The sequence below is a fragment of the Ciconia boyciana genome, chromosome 1, assembly GCF_034638445.1.
Source record: "Ciconia boyciana chromosome 1, ASM3463844v1, whole genome shotgun sequence".
Lineage (NCBI taxonomy): Eukaryota > Metazoa > Chordata > Aves > Ciconiiformes > Ciconiidae > Ciconia > Ciconia boyciana.
In genome coordinates, this window is record NC_132934.1 from 210,921,620 (window position 1) to 210,937,769 (window position 16,150).

Here is a 16,150-nt window from a genome sequence, read left to right on the forward strand (position 1 = left end):
CATGTTTAGTCCACAAAGTTCTCATTTTGGGCTCACCAGCACCTCCACCCAGGTCAGATCCTTGACAGTTTGTCAGCACTTTTGGAGCATCCCAAGTCTGCAGAGACAAGGACCAGCTGAGCACTTTCTCTCTGCACTAAGTTTGCAGAGACAAGGACTAGCTGGGCACTTTCAGGAAGAATGAGACCCAGAATGACAGCAAGTTTAGAAAAGAGCTCTTGAAAGTTGGAAAGAATGAGGTTTATTTAGTCTAGACAAACCTGAAAGTCTATGTAAATGGTTGCTCTAAAACAATGGCAGTAAAAAAGTGAGGGACTTAAATTGTAGCACAGATTTCCATTATAACTTAGGAAAAACAACTTTAGGACCTTATAAAGTTGTCTAGGCATCCAAAATGCCTTTCTTCCTGGTAATATGTCAAATATTTACCTTCTCCTCACTAAAGAATTATTTGGGAATCAAGAGAGCATACTGCACAAGTTGAATAGCCTTGGTGTTTTAAGGGGTAACATTCAGTGAAATTTCTCTTCAGTTTAGGGGACAGCCCATACAATTTATATGTACACATATAACTTCCTCCAGTTAGTCTGATTAGCCATGAGAGCTTGCAAGCATGAAGAAAGGGCATCACACATTGGAAACTATATTTTATTGTAGACCGGACTAAAGTCAGGCTGAATTACTTTGCAGCTCTGAACTACAGATGCAGACAGCTGCAAAACTCTCTGTTTTCATGCAAATTAGATGTTGCTATAGACTACCAATCTCTCAAATTGCCATCACAACCTTTCTTAGTTTGGATACTCTGGAACTATTTAGTACCAATAATCCCGTGTGCAAGTTACCTGTCAAATTCACTGCATAGCTACTTCTTCTAGATATCATCTTGTAGAAAACAGTGTGTCATACTGCCTAAAAATAAGCAGTTAATTTCTTTCCTTTGAATTACCCTTAAATTCATTTATCTTTACAATATGCATGAAAAGGAAGACAAAGATGAGGAATTGCAATCTAAAAAAAGCCAGGCAGCAAGAAAAGAATCCCCATTCATTGCGTACACAGTTATTATAAAATGAACTCATCTAAATGCAACAATTTACAGCTGCTCACCAAAAGCAATTCCACCCCCCCAATATTAACCAAACAAATTTACCTTTGCAAGACTGGCAGCGCTTTGCAGAAGAGTGTGAGGACTCTTTAATATTTTTAGAGCTTTTAAGATATAGAAAAAAACCTGAAAAAGCAGAGAAATACAATGAAAGGAAAATTAAAGACAGTCACTCAGTCAACAAACTCCTACACAGGTGGAGAAAAATTGTCAAATATATTCTCAAATGCTATCGGTCAGATTTTTGGCAGGAGAGTGATTACACGTGGGCAGAACAGCAGTTTCCATCATCATTATGTGGCCTGCAAACAGATTTTGCATAACAAAAAAAAGACCAGTCTACAGCCTAATGAATGTACTCATTAACTGTAATAGCTTTAGCTATAGACTGAAGGGGGAGGTACTTTAGAGAAAAAGAAATCAGCTCAACTGATCCCAATATACTGCTGCATTTTCAATTTAGAAAATAAGTGGAACTGTTTACAAAAGGGAGGGTGGGGAGTCTATTTTTGTTGTATACATGTATCTCAGCATTTTGTCTAATCTTAGAAACAGTGGTTTAGAAATGTGTGCTGAATATTCCAGGCAGTTTTCACAGGGATCCTAAAGCTGCATTCTCCAGCTCACTGTTACTGACTCATGACATCAGTGATCACAGTTTGTCCAGAGCCAGTAACTGGAAAGTTACTTTTGGTATAGTGAGTTTCTTAATGAACCAAACTAGTGGACATGTCTCCAGCTTCCTATGCTGTATCCCACCGGTGTAAAAAGACAGAGCATGCATCATGTTAGCTGTAGAGACAACATGTAACATGGTGAGGAGCTGTTGCAGGAACATGTCTTCCAGTTGGCAGTCTGGATGTCCACCTACCTAGTTGCAGCTGGTTTAGCATTAATACTCTCCCTGCTCCCGTCTACCACCCAGGCTTGGTAGCAGCTGAGAAGAGGCCACTGCATCATCCTAGACAAGGAAAATCAAGTAGTATCAAAGGAGTGGTATCAAAAGGGGTCTTAGCTCTAGAACCATAAACTGTGGCATCTGAGTGGGATTTGGGTGTGTTGGAGACAATATGTACCTTTTTACTCTAAAAAAAAAAACCAAACTGGAACCATTTCAGTGATGCAGAGCAAAAAAGCATTCAAATAACTTTGGAATAATGCACACATATTGCATAGAATTTGCATAGGTTTGTGTAGGTCAGCTGGCTCTGTGTGGAATGCATTATGTAATGAAGACATTTGTGTGCACTTTGGGAAAGACCAGCTTAAAATATCCACATTTTCACTTCAGCATGTATCATCATTTGCTATCATTTGCTATTTAAACAATCCAAATAAATTAATACCACACACCCTTTAAGGAGGATGGTCTCACATTTCAATATGTCAGGTGTATGGTTGGCATAAAATGTACTCTAGGTCTTTCACCATAAATTTTGTTAACTTGATAGTATATACCTGATATATCTTGATAGTATATACCTGACACCTGATTCCTTGGTAGCATATACCTGATTAACTCTAAAAGAGTTAGTTATATACCTGATTAACTCTAAAAGTTAACTCTAAAAGTCTAAGAGTTAGCATATACCTGATTAACTCTAAAAGAGTTCACTCTAAAAGTGAACAGCTAACAAAAATCTCCCCAATGGCCAAGAAGTCATATTTGCAATTCACTGTTATTTAACTTATTAGTACAATCAAATTAAAATAAGTTTACAGTCAAAGTTTCATATAATACAGCGACTGAAAAGGGTTGCAGTAGTTTTGGGGACTGCCAATTTGTACAGTGTCAGCTGGTTGCTCTGCTCCTCTTTTACTATCCAGCATATGTGCTTGCTAAACTTTGAAGCAGATTATAATCAGTAGTCTTCAAATCATGGGTTGTGTCTTTCTCTATATACCCTACTCTCAGCACAATGAAGTTCCAATTCTGATTCATTGTCAGGATGCTGCATGGAAAGACGACAAAAACATAATAGGCATCGGCATTGTTCAGGAATACTTAAATTTGAAGCTGTCCTTGAAGGATATTGTGGTACTGAATGGAAAAATAATCAATTATAGTATCTATTTAATCTGTTTATTAGCGTAGGATTTTCTTCTTTGAAACTTTTTTAGTCCAACTGGCCTTCAGAAGTTGCAGACTTTCCCTATTTCCTTGGAAGGCTTCTCAAGAATCTGAAAGCATTCACTGTAGTCAACATCACAAAGAAAAATCTGAACCCTATAGTTGAGATTTAAGAAATGTCATAAACAATATAAAAGACTTGTAAAGTTTAAAAATAAATCCTGCATCCATTTAGTATGTAGGCATATCAACTTGTGCAATCACTTTGCTGTGTTCAGATCTGACGTCTTATCATTGACTAATTGGCCTTGGAGTTTCAGTTCCCACGACTGAGGTGACTTGAACTACAAAAGTAACTGATTTTACATATAGGGACAGTAATACAGAATTGCTGCTATGGATATTCAAAACTGAGTGGGTGGCCTTAAATTGCCAAACCTGTGTTTACTTCAGATTATTGGCCAAAATGTCTAAATTAGGGAACATGTAATTTCTTTTCTGTTTTAAAAACACAAAGGATTATCTTAATTATACTGAGACATAGTCTGATTTGGGGAATATTTCTAAACTCTTTCACCAAAAAAAAAGAAAATAGATTAAACTATCATTTTCATTTAGAGTAATTTTGAGAAGACTGAGAATTTTAAAAGTAACAGAAACAAGCATTTCTAGTTTAGAAAAAAAATGCCTTTTCATGTAAAATATCTTGACTGTGAAAAATGTTAGCTAGATCTAATTAGGAGATTTTTTTCCCCTGTTTCTTTCATCTTGTGCATGGGGAAGTGTTTTTCCATATGGTTAATTTTGGTGCTTCCTCTCTAGAACAGGAATCCTGATTCTGCTGGGCACAGATGTGTGACCCACTGCACACTCCTGCATACTCTGACTGCACCACTGGAATTACCTGTGTGTACAGTCAAACACAGGATTAATCCTAAACCAATTTCTGTTGTTTCTTGATGCTTCCCATAACAACTGCAGAGAGAGAAAAAATACAATAACGAGAAAATAATTAAGGTAAAACATCATGAGAAGCTGGGGAAACTGAGGGAGAGGCATTATTTTAACTTGCTTTGCATTCTTTCTCTAATCCACTGGGTTTTATACAATCATCATTCCCAGACATATGTCAAACCTCAGCATAAGCTAATACAAATACAGGACAGAGCGGATGTCAAGAAGTGAGGTAGCTTACTGTCCTCCCTTCGCCAAGGCAGGGTCATTTATATCAGATGGATGTTTGTCTAACTTATTCTTGACACCCCCAAGAGTCTCCAAGCTTTTCTAGTCCCTCATACTCTTTACTGTGAGGAATATTTCCCTGGTGTCTAAAATGAGTCTTTCTCCTTCCAGTTTAAGTCGTGAATGCTTACATCAGCATGATAAACAAATTAGGATCTTTTTGCTGCAGCTTTTTATGTACCTGAAGACAGTTATCACATTTCTCCCCTAGTATTGCGTTTAGTTCTTTAGGCTATAAATCTTCAGCTATTTCAATCAAGCCTGTTTCACCTTCCCACTTTCTGGTTGATCCTTTACCTCTGTTGCTAACCACTAGCTTTTCCTTTTGTGAAGTTTGATACTAAAAGCTGTCCTGGATTTGTCTTTAGTAGCTTTCTCCCTGTAGTGAACTGCAGGCCAACACTTTCTTTCCTCTCGCAACATAGTGGTTAGAGAATTGCTCTCTGTTACTTCTGATGTCCCTTGTTTGTTACAGCTCGTTTTGTGCCTTGACCTTTCTCATTTTATCACTATCTAATGTTTTTCTTTCACGTTGATCCTTGAAAATCTGAGCTTGCTTCTGCTTTTCATGTATTTCCATCTTTGAGATGGGCACACTGATGTCTTACTGTATTTCCTATCCTTCCTCTGCATGGTACTTTTTAATTAAGTACTTTTTAATTCTTCAATTCCTTAGACATTCCTTACAATGGCTCTAACCTTAAAATTTTCTAGGTTTAGTGAAGTCTGCTATTTTTCCTCTTTGCTCTTTTAAAAGTCACAAATGCTATTTTTCATGGTTGTTCTCACCCAATTTGCCTTTTGTCTTAACCTTCTCAAGCAGTCCCCACCTACTGATTAAACACCTACAGCAGAGCCTCCTCTCTCTTGTCATTAGGTACAGCTTGTATCCAAGTAGTGTCACCTAGGCTTTCCAATAACTTGATAGACAAACTACTGCATTCTTCTCCCACTCCTCACTATCAGTAAGTCCTGTGCTTTGGAGAATGCTCTGGCAGTGGCTCACAAAAAGCTTTCTCCACATCATCTTCCAGATTTGATGGCATTAATCAGACACTTGTCACAGGAGGGACCATATATTTTTCACCTGTAAGCATAACCAGTAATCAATAGCCTTAATTCCTTCCATGTTCTGCATCTCTGAACATGTGACTGAAACCCTGATGCATGAGGCAACACCTCTTTCCAACTCCATTTGCCTGCTTTTCCTGAAGGCATTAAATCTCTTTTATATTATCTATTTATTTATGCATGCCTAATGATCTTTTCTGAGCAATTGTTGCCTCATATGATCTTACCATGAAATTAAAGGTTTCCACATTCTCTTATGTAGCTTAAGCTGACAGTAGTTCTCTTCCTTTGTCCTGTTTACAGTGATGTGCAACTCTAATCATTTGCTAGTCCTGTAGAAGGTGTCAATCAGCTCTGCAAATCCCTGTTATCCCTGTGTCATGGTTTAACCCCAGTCGGCAACTAAGCACCACACAGCCGCTCGTTCACCCTCCCCCCCTGGTGGGATGAGGGAGAGAACTGGAAGGGCAAAAGTAAGAAAACCCATGGAGTGAGATAAGAACAGTTTAATAATTGAAATAAAATATAATAATAATAATAATAATAATAGTAATAATAGTAATAATAATAATAATAAAAATTGTAGTGAAAAGGAAAACAAAAAAAGACAGAGAGAGGAACAAAACTCAGGAAAAACAAATGATGCAACTGCTCACCACCCACCGACCGATGCCCAGCCAGTCCCTGAGCAGTGATTGCTGCCCCCGGGCCAACTCCCCCCAGTTTCTATACTGAGCATGACGCCATATGGTATGGAATAGCCCTTTGGCCAGTTTGGATCAACTATCTTGGTTGTGCCCCCTCCCAGCTTCTTGTGCACCTGGCAGAGCAGGGGAAGCTGAAAAGTCCTTGATTTAGTATAAGCTTAGCAACAACTTAAACATCAGTGTGTTATCAACATTATTCTCATCCTAAATCCAAAACACAGCACTATACCAGCTACTGGGTAGAAAATTAACTCTATCCCAGCTGAAACCAGGACACCCTGACAGCTGATTGACATCAGTAGCATACTCCACACTGTTGATAGTCATGCTACTTACCAAGTAGATGTGGAGCACTCTCGGACCAGTGTCCATCTTGTCTTTTTGAAGACATTTTGTGGAATTAAATGCTTAGGTCATTGTTGACAGGGATTACTAACTTCACCTTTTTGTAAATGTTTTTCAGGAGGGCTAGCAATTTCTTGACTGCACTGTATGAGCCCAAAGCAGCCATCACCATCATGCACATTGAATGGTCTTTATAGTCATTAAGTGTCTTTCTGATGACCTCTTCATAATGCTTCAAGCATGAGCTTGCTCCTGTGCTGCTCTTCACCTGAATGTTCTCCTCCCTCCATGGTGATTCTTTCCAGAAGAAACAAAAAGACTTCATTCAAACAGGTGGAGATTTCTTTTCTTTCATCTGTTAAGATGTAGTCCTGCATCTCATCTTTCTTGGGTATCAACACTTTATTGTCAGAGGTTGCTTTTCCTTCCTCCCACAATCCCTGTATATGATAGGCAAGTGGATTGAAGTTGGCACAACAGTGCCACCCATCTGAGGAAGCTCTTATTGGTGCTAGCTATTTCACATGGAAAATGGGAAAGATGGGAAAGGATAAAACACAGAAAATCCAGGAAGCCACATTCAAGTTTCTCACATTTTACCATAGAAAACATGATCCTAAAAATACTGCACCTCTATCTTCTATCTCCATACAGTATAAAAATACATACTGGTCCTACAGTGCCTGTCCTACTTGTTCAGGTATGCTCAGCTAGAAGTGTTTGAAGACTTATTCCCTACCATTAGTATCCAGGGTTGTGAGGGAGGAAGTGAGCAGGGTGCTCACAATCTGTGATCACAGGTGTGCAACTCAGTCATTTAAACAGGCTCTCATTTGCCTCTACTTTTCTCTTCAGATGTTTAAAAGTAATTGTATGTACAGTAATGATCTAAAACATTGAATTATTTTATTGTATTTACATTTATTCGTTAATTGTTATATTTATTCATTAATAAATTTTGTAATATTGGTGGCTCTGTCGTGTCATTTATTGGAACCTTTCTGTGATATAAAACTGTCGTGATTTACCATAAGTAAACTAAACAGACCTTTAACAAAGGAGCAGAAGTCTTCCCCTCTGTTTGCTGAAGGATGTTTTTTCACTAAAATCTCCATTACCCTGGCATATCCTTCAAAAAACGGTAGCTGGGACAATGTACACATGCAAATAAGATCCGATAACAGATAAAGAACATTATGATAACGGACTTCCTATTTCAAGTTCACCTCTTGCTAGTCCTGCAACAGTAAAAGCCATTTAGCCATTTTTCAATTTTTCCTTCCTTCTGTGATTCCTTATTTTCTTTGGTGCGCAAGAATTTTCTTAAATGCTATCTTTTTTCTTTTTTTTTTAGAAACATCATTAACAATTGTATTTTTTTTTAATATGGTATGGTTATTATCCTGTATCACACCACCAGTCTTTAAGGAAAATGCACCAGACATTAGTCTGATGACCAAGAACATAAACACAAAAGAACTGGATGAGGGGAGAACACGTCATGATCCTGAAAGACAATTCCCCACTGAGTTGAATGTGAGTGTAATATTAAGGGCAGCCAGATCTGCACATGTCATAGTCCTCTTACCTTGTTGACAACTTTCTACCCTGGCAGGCTGATGAATGAGATACATGCATTACCGTGTACACCTGATAGATATATCAGCAAGGGGCTTTTACTTTTGGTGCTGCAGCTGTGCAACTACTGCTTCCTTTCACAGCAAGGTTTCTTCATGTGCAACTCTATCTTTAAGTCTTGGTGGGATCACTTTAAGGACATTTGCCCATTGATTAAAAAGCAACACCATCTATTTCTAATAATCAGAATCGCTTAATCACCTAATCAGAATAAAATTGGAAAGCACAGTGTCCATGCAAGGGAGAAAAAATGAACTTGTGTAGTGATCCGTTAAGGATATTCATGTCCTATTTAATCAGTTTGGAATCTTTCATAATTATTCCTGGAATACTGTTCACCTGTACTTCTTTTACTACCTGTGAGGAAGCTGTTCTTAACCACTTGTTCACCTAAATATCCTATACACCCCACTGCTAACATAAAGAACCAGTTCTTTCACTAGCATGCAGTCCTGCACTGCGTTAGTGGTAACCTATGCACCTCACCACTTCTGTGGGTGAGAATGGAGATTGTACTGGACTTATCTGGAGCTCCTTGTCACAGCCAATTTCTGGTCCCAGAGCATCTTTCTTCAGTTTAACTAGAAGATTTTAGCGATGGGTAACACTATTTTGAACCTTTCATAATGCAACCAGCAATGGAGTACAATGATATTGCCAGCTAATACAGTAAAATTAAGGCATTAGAAGAAGGTCTAAGGAGAGACAGGCAGGACTATGAAAGCAAGCAAGTATCTCCCTCTCTGTCCCCATCTCCCTCATCTCCACACCTGTTACTGAGTTCAGAGGATGTCACAGGTCTAATATCCCAAATACATCTATATCATCCTGTCATCAACATCCCATAAGTGTTGTTACTCTACTGTGGGTACAGAATTTAAATACCACACACTACCAGTGCTTTTTTATATTAATGCAAGCCTGTTTTCCTACTCCACTTTCACCGGCCTTTAGATATTAGTTTAGCATTTGCTTTGCCACCTTGTCTGTCTGAGGCTTTCTTATCTCTGCATTGTTGTCTTGACAATACACTCTTTGAGTACATCTTTTGTACAACACTCCTAAGAGCCTTTTGCCCAAGAATCTAAGCTGAAATACTTATTTGAATGAAAAGCAGCTCTGTTGAATTAAGAAGTCCTTCTGCGCAAAAGTTGAGAAGAAGGGTTATGTAATATGAAGTTGTTATTTCTATCTTTTTTAATAAAGTTATAAAACAGTACCTCTGTTGCAAATCTTCTTAGAGGGGATAACTATTCATAAAGTAATATTATAAATTTTATAGTAGTATGCTGGATTAGATCTACAAAACTGTTCCTCTGAAAAATGATGAAGAAATTAATTACAAGAAAACATTTTTTTTCAAAGTTGTTTATGAGACACCTCATAAAGCTGGTATACTGACAGCATGGCTCTAATTCTCTTAAATTCTATTCAGTTTTTTTTTAAAAAAACACACTGCAGAAAACCTATCACTTCCTGCGTTCATAAAAACTGTCAGATTTTATGAGGATGGATAAAACTGCTTAAAAACTTACCAAAGATTAAGATGACTGTTTCAAAGAAAAGGTTAAATCGCTCATAAATTTAAAAAACCTTCTGTGGCTTTTATCACAAAACAACCCATAAATGGTTCTAACTTTTCGTCCAGTAAATACTCCTGGTGGAAGGTGGGGAGTGTTTGCCTGTACTGAGCCTCCTGAGTGCAGTTAGGAACATTAACACCTGTATTCATCCCTAATTGGATCTAAGCTTGAAGGTAAATTTTCCAAGTGCTGTATTTGAGCTGAAAATCAGTGCTCATCTTTCTCCTTTCATGGATGTATATTTAACTCTTTTGTGCTGACTAAATTAGTGCTTTTGAAATCTGAAGCATGTTTAATAGTCACTTCATTTTCATTCCAGACACTGGATATTATTTTTGCCACTGGTGAAGCTGCTATTTATTGACATTGCAGCTGTGCTAGTAAGACATAGTCAAGAGTCCAGGCTTCAATGAAAACAGTGTCTTGTGCAGGAGTTACTGTCTGAGGTCTTGACTTCTGCACTGTGTGAGGACAGCTGAGTCCCCATGCAGAGAAGAGGGAATGTGCTGGGGACCAAGTAATTGCAGCAGGCTTCCTGCATGCTCTGCAATACAGGAGCGAAGTTTAAGCCAGGCAGTGAATGATCAAAATAGAACAACAGAACCATACAGATAAAGGTCATCTACATCAGTTATGCTATGACTAACTTAAAATAGTTAGGGCTAGGTTAAACAAATTGTGAAGTTTTAAAATAAGACAAATTAAGCTTATTTTTTATCCTTCAGTTATTTGACCTTTAGGATTTAAAGGTGCTCTCTATAGTCATTAACATTAGTGCCTTTTTAGAGGGGAAAAAAAACAATCTGAGATTCTTCTACAATTATCTAACTGTAAGACCTGGGCTTTTGAAAAACCAAAATATCATTTTGATGATAAAACAGCAGAAAACTGCAATGCTCTAATGAGATATGTACATTTTTAGTGGAGCTGAGTGAAACTTTGTAAATATGAGTACTTCCAAGAAAATCCATTGTGAAACTGGAGTGAGGGGAATTACCCTGAGAAGTTTGTGACATTTTGTTTGATTTGGGTTTTCAGGCACTTCTGGCTACTTGTGGTCAGTATTACAAGCAGAAGGGTTAACAGAAGGGGATTAAAATTCTGTGTGCAGGACAGTGTCACACAAGTTGGTAATACTCCAGCCACCAGCAACCAAGAAACAGAAGCAACACATGGATCTGCATGATGCTCTGCCCAGCTTCATTAGTCATGTCTACAGAGAGGATTTATTGCTTTAGATGCAATGCCATACTGTCTCAGCATCTGAGCTCTGAGCTGGTATTTCTGCTTGAGCAGTGTCAGCCCATTCAAAATTTGCTTCTGGCTCTTTGTGCCATGCTCCATTGTGCAGTATAGGCATGGTCTGCAACACTGCCCTTCACACCGTAAGAGGTCCTGTCCTCAAGGTCACCTTCCTTCAGTTAAGAGTAGTATCATCCCAGTGTCAGGAAAACACTGAATCCAAGATTTTCTCCCCAGACCTCAGTGAGGCTTAGCGTGATGCAGAGATGTGCCTATACATGGCAGGTTTCAGGATCTGTGATTTTTAATGTTGTTTCAATTACCTGAACTGAAGGATGAAGAACGTATCATCTAAATAGAAGGTGCCAACAACAAGCAAACGTAAGTAAAAGGAAAACACTGCATTCTTCTGTTAGAAGTATTACAGGTGCTTTACTAAAATCCACTCAGAATCACAGGTGTGGGTGTGTGCTCTTAGGCTCTGAATTTTATTTTTAAGAAAGTTCTTTTCTTATTCCATTGAATGGTTAATGTTGTCTCTCATTTATCCCTGCAGTGATGGCTGGGCAGACAGGTACGACGTGACAGAAGGATATCAGCGTGAAGCGGTCGGTGGAATAACGATCAAGCTCCAGTCTCCTGATGTGAAATGGTTTGATGATTACTACCTGCAGCTTCGGCCAGAAACGAATCACCGAAATCCATGGTTTCAGGAATTTTGGCAGCACAGGTTCCAGTGCCGGTTGGAAGGGTTTCCTCAAGAGAACCCTAAATACAACAAGACCTGCACAAGTAAGTGAATTTATTACTTCTGCTGTATAAACCAGCATGACTGAAGGTCTGGTGTAAAGAGCTCATGTTGGACTGATGCAGCCTGGTCTGGTGGAATAGTGAGTCGGGATGGAAGGAAAGAGTCTGGAACTGCAATCCTTGCTCTTTCCAAAATGACAACAACCACAATTTTAAAAGTATTCAGATCTCTAAAGAAACAAATAGGTAGTGCCTCAATACCTAATTCTTCTCTATATTTGAAAAACTTGATGCTACTCTACCTCCATAGGCATCTAAACATTTTCAAAATTGTTGTAATCCAAAATTAAAAACTTCTTTTCTGAAACAGGGCTAATCATATTGCTTTACCTCACAGGAGCAATGAGAGACTTAATATACTAAGAGTTATCTGAAGTCCATATGGTAATGATGATTATTTGTGTACTTCAGATAGAAGACTAGCTGGTTTGAAAGATTCCATTAGGTTTTCTTTCAGCCTTGAGTCATTTCAGGAAATGCCATTTTGAGCTGACCTTTTTCATTAAATTGTACTGATTTTAGCAAAAACTGATGCAACTTTTTGTCATTTTTGCCAAACAGTGGCAAAACCTTTTTTCCCCAGAAAGATGTGGTGCATTTTTCTGGGGTTTTTTATTACTTCTGATACTCTTTATTTAATGAGATGCCAAGCAGTACTAACACAATGGGCAACCTGCCAATGCTGGGGCATTAGCCCAACCACAGCTCTAAGCCCCAAGGGACCTTTCTTCCTAAAAATCTCAATATCTTCCACACACCCATGAGATCAAGAAATGACTTTAAGGATCAAAATCTTGGATTTACACAACACAAAGTCCCACTTAACATTCATAAGTCTTTCTTTCAATTTGTACAAGGTCGCAGATGAAGTTTGTGGCTGAGCTGGAAATTGAACCTAGGAATCCCAAAATCTCAGTGTACACCTTCAACATTCAACTGACTTTTCTCTATTATTTTTCTTCTGCTACCCTTCCAACACAGCCTGACACAGGTTTTATTTGTGCTATTGACAGGCACTGCATATTGAGAGTAAACTTCATTGATTTCCCTGTGATAATGTAGATCTCTTTCCTGAGATGTCAGTACAGTGGGTATGGCTGAATACAGGCTAATAAAGACCTGGTTTCTATCACTGTGCTGTGTTAGCAATGACATTTCAACTTGACTTTTCTGAGTTTCTTTTTTCACTTACTTTTTACCAACACTGGGAGAATCTAATTTCTGCTTTATATGAAAGATTGGGAACTGTGAAATGTAGGTGCCTACGGAGCCTTTTATAGTGCCTAAAATACAATTTACCACCACAAAAAAAAATTATCTCAGGGGTGCAGGGAGATGTTATTTTAAACATGAAGTCACCTAGCCATGGATATGAGACAATTTAGTCATAAAGCTTGAATAGGTCAGTTTGAACAGCACTCATCACTGGAAGGTTTCCCACAAAGAGACCCTGAATGAGCCACAGCTCAGATAGGTTCCTAAAAGTTAGGAATGTCAAACACACAAAGAAATGTGCAAGAATCGCAATCTGTTGATTTTCAAATCATGAACAGAGAAAAGCACTAATTTCCCAAATAGATTGTTCTAATTACTTTTCCTTGAGCTTTATTGTCGTATTCAGTGCTAGGCCATGATGGCTATAGTAAAAGAATGAAAACCAGATTATAATAGCTTTAATTCTTTCTTGTTGCTGTAGGGCAGAAAATGTTAATTCAGTTGTGGAGTTCCCCAGATGAACAATGCTACGTGCAGCAATCAATTAAAACTGCCCATTTAATCAGGTTTTTCACACAGGAAGTTGTGAGTCATCACGTTACTCAGTTTTATAGTTTTGATGTTGATCTAGACCATCTGTCAAAATTCATATAAAGGAAATTCAAAAGTTGGCCCAAAGGATGACATGCAGATTTATTTAATGACATTTATTTGGTTTATAAGTGCTAGGACACCTATGCTGTTTTCTCATAATAGCCCCAAAACTAGGCAAGGGTATATGATAAAGTGAAGAAATATTGAAGTTAGACAACCTTGTGGATTTACCATCAGGAAAGTCACAAATGTATTCTCTGAGAATTGCAGGAGTGAGAGTTTTTGATGTTGGGAGTTTAACCTCAAAATTAACATGAATTTTTGAGACTGTCATGGTAGCTTTTGTTTCTACCTCATTTCCTATGTTCCATATAACTTTGAAAATCATATCTTTATATCAATTCCTAAATTCATATTTGGTTTCCTAACTTCAAGCATTCAAAGTTTTGAGTCTTAAATTCCCTCAGTTCAGACTTCCCGATTGTAAAGGTGATACCTGCTCCTGATGGTCACAAGCATTTCATAGGCTGTCCTGACAGTTTCTGCACAATGATGAATATATTAGTGCTGCCTCAGATTTACCCTGATAAGAAAACAGTATTGTGCCCTTTAGTTTATCTAACTGAATACACTCTCTTCTCCAGCAGCTGCATTAAAAAAAAAAAAAAAAAGATGTTAGAGGTTTCTCAGGATTCCAATTAAAGAGATTGAGTTTATTGAGAATGCTGTAGAGAAATAGAAATCTATTTTTGCACCTAAAGGCAAGCCATTCTTTACTTCTTGGGATAATGATAAAAATATAAACATAAAGCTGATTGGTGTTGATAGATGAGGTCATTATTAAATGAAGGTGTCTGTATAGAAAGCAATAACCATTACTTTAGTGGAAAAAAATGAATTATTCTCCACAACCTGGTTGTACTATCAGGAAAAAATAACAATAGTTAACAGTATAAGCAACTTATTTAAACAGCAAGAAAATAAGCACAAGTAGATATGGCTGAAATCTGAATAGGTTATTGACTTCACCTGTGCCCCAGGTATGAACTTAGTTGTCAAATACCCTTTGTATTTACTTTGCTGATCCCTGTCTAGTAAATGTGACAGAAAATACATGACGTTGTAAGTCAATGAAGTCAGCTCCAGTGACTTGTGAGGGTTTTTTCATTTTTTAATATAAGCTATCCATAGACAGTGCCAAGCAGGTATTATTACGAAATGAAGACACGATTTAGTAAGATATGCATAATAAAACTGTGAAATCAGCCAGATAAAAAGAATCTAAAAAACAATCCAAAATAATTTTTTCTCCATTCATTTCTATCTAGCACTAAAAAGTCTCCATCCCTTCACATACACCTAGTTCACACTGAGGTGAAAATTTTAGCATCAAGCCTACATTTCATTTGCAGATTTGAACATACTTGCTTAAACCAAATGGGTGTCACTGCTGTTGCTAAGTACATTGATTTTCTGCCCAGCTGGAGCACTACAGAAAGTGAGAAGTTTGCAGACTTATCTGACTTGATTTTCAGTGTAATCAGTTCCATGCCACAGGAGAGCTGTTGCAAGCCACCTCTGAACACCAAGAGTCAGAGCAAAGAATTTAAAATGCATCTTTAAAAGGAGACATGTAATGGCCTCTGAGCACTAGGGATTTTACAAGAATTGGATTTGGCTTCCCCCCTGGCACCAGTCAGGTATTTTTTTATTATTTAAGGCCACAATTCAGTAAAGTTCGTAAATAGGTGTGCAAGTTGATCCAGATGAGTAACTCCACTCAACGACCAGCTTCAGGTCAAAAAAGGCTAATCCAATCCTTTGGTATTGATTGGCTTTGGACCTTTGAAGACTAGGTGGGTATGTGCTTGCTTTCTTACAGACAAATGTCCCCACAAGAACTCAAATTCCTAGTACTTTTTCCTCCTAGTGAGGGTGTTTTATGAATGCATTTTAACACAGAGCAGAAACAAAACCCAATGCAAGCAAAGTATGTTGTGAAAGTCTGGCTCAACAGACATTAGTGGAAAAACTCAAGTCTTCAAGGTCATCAGGGGCAGAAGCATATTTATTACATTTACCAGTCTGTTAAATGAATCCTATTGGCTCTGCTGCTAAATGATCTTATTTTTCCCATGCTGTGTAAAAGCCAGAGGCATGGATGGAACAGCATTTTTAAGGTGTTACTTAAACACAGAGCAAAACCAGAATACACATCCCAAGTACCTGTGATCTAAGTGTAAGACAAGAAAGAGCAAATAAATAAAGGCTGAAGCTGATGAAGCAGTGCAACATCTTAGTTTGACTGGCAAATGTTACAGACTTCAGAAAAAAATGGTATTTTCATGTAGAGGCACAATAGAAACAAGACGCTGAAGGAAGGTGATGGGCCACTTGTGCAGGTATTTACAGCAGGGTCCTGACATTAAATACCGTGGTTCAAAGCAGCCAGGAACAAAACATAAAAGGAAATGGTGGAGGCTGAGTAGTCACAGACAGAGATCAACCACAGGCAGGACACAGA

General features: G+C 38.0%; 1 protein-coding gene across 3 annotated transcripts in view; it reads left to right on the forward strand.

Annotated features, from left to right (window-relative positions):
- Positions 1 to 16,150, forward strand: part of GRM5 (glutamate metabotropic receptor 5) — a 283,519-nt gene that overhangs the window by 211,492 nt on the left and 55,877 nt on the right. For all 3 annotated transcript variants that reach the window (XM_072855113.1, XM_072855124.1, XM_072855133.1), the window contains exon 3: positions 11,564 to 11,799. In XM_072855113.1, the coding sequence (XP_072711214.1) occupies positions 11,564 to 11,799 (236 nt within the window). The remainder of the gene's footprint in view (positions 1 to 11,563; positions 11,800 to 16,150) is intronic.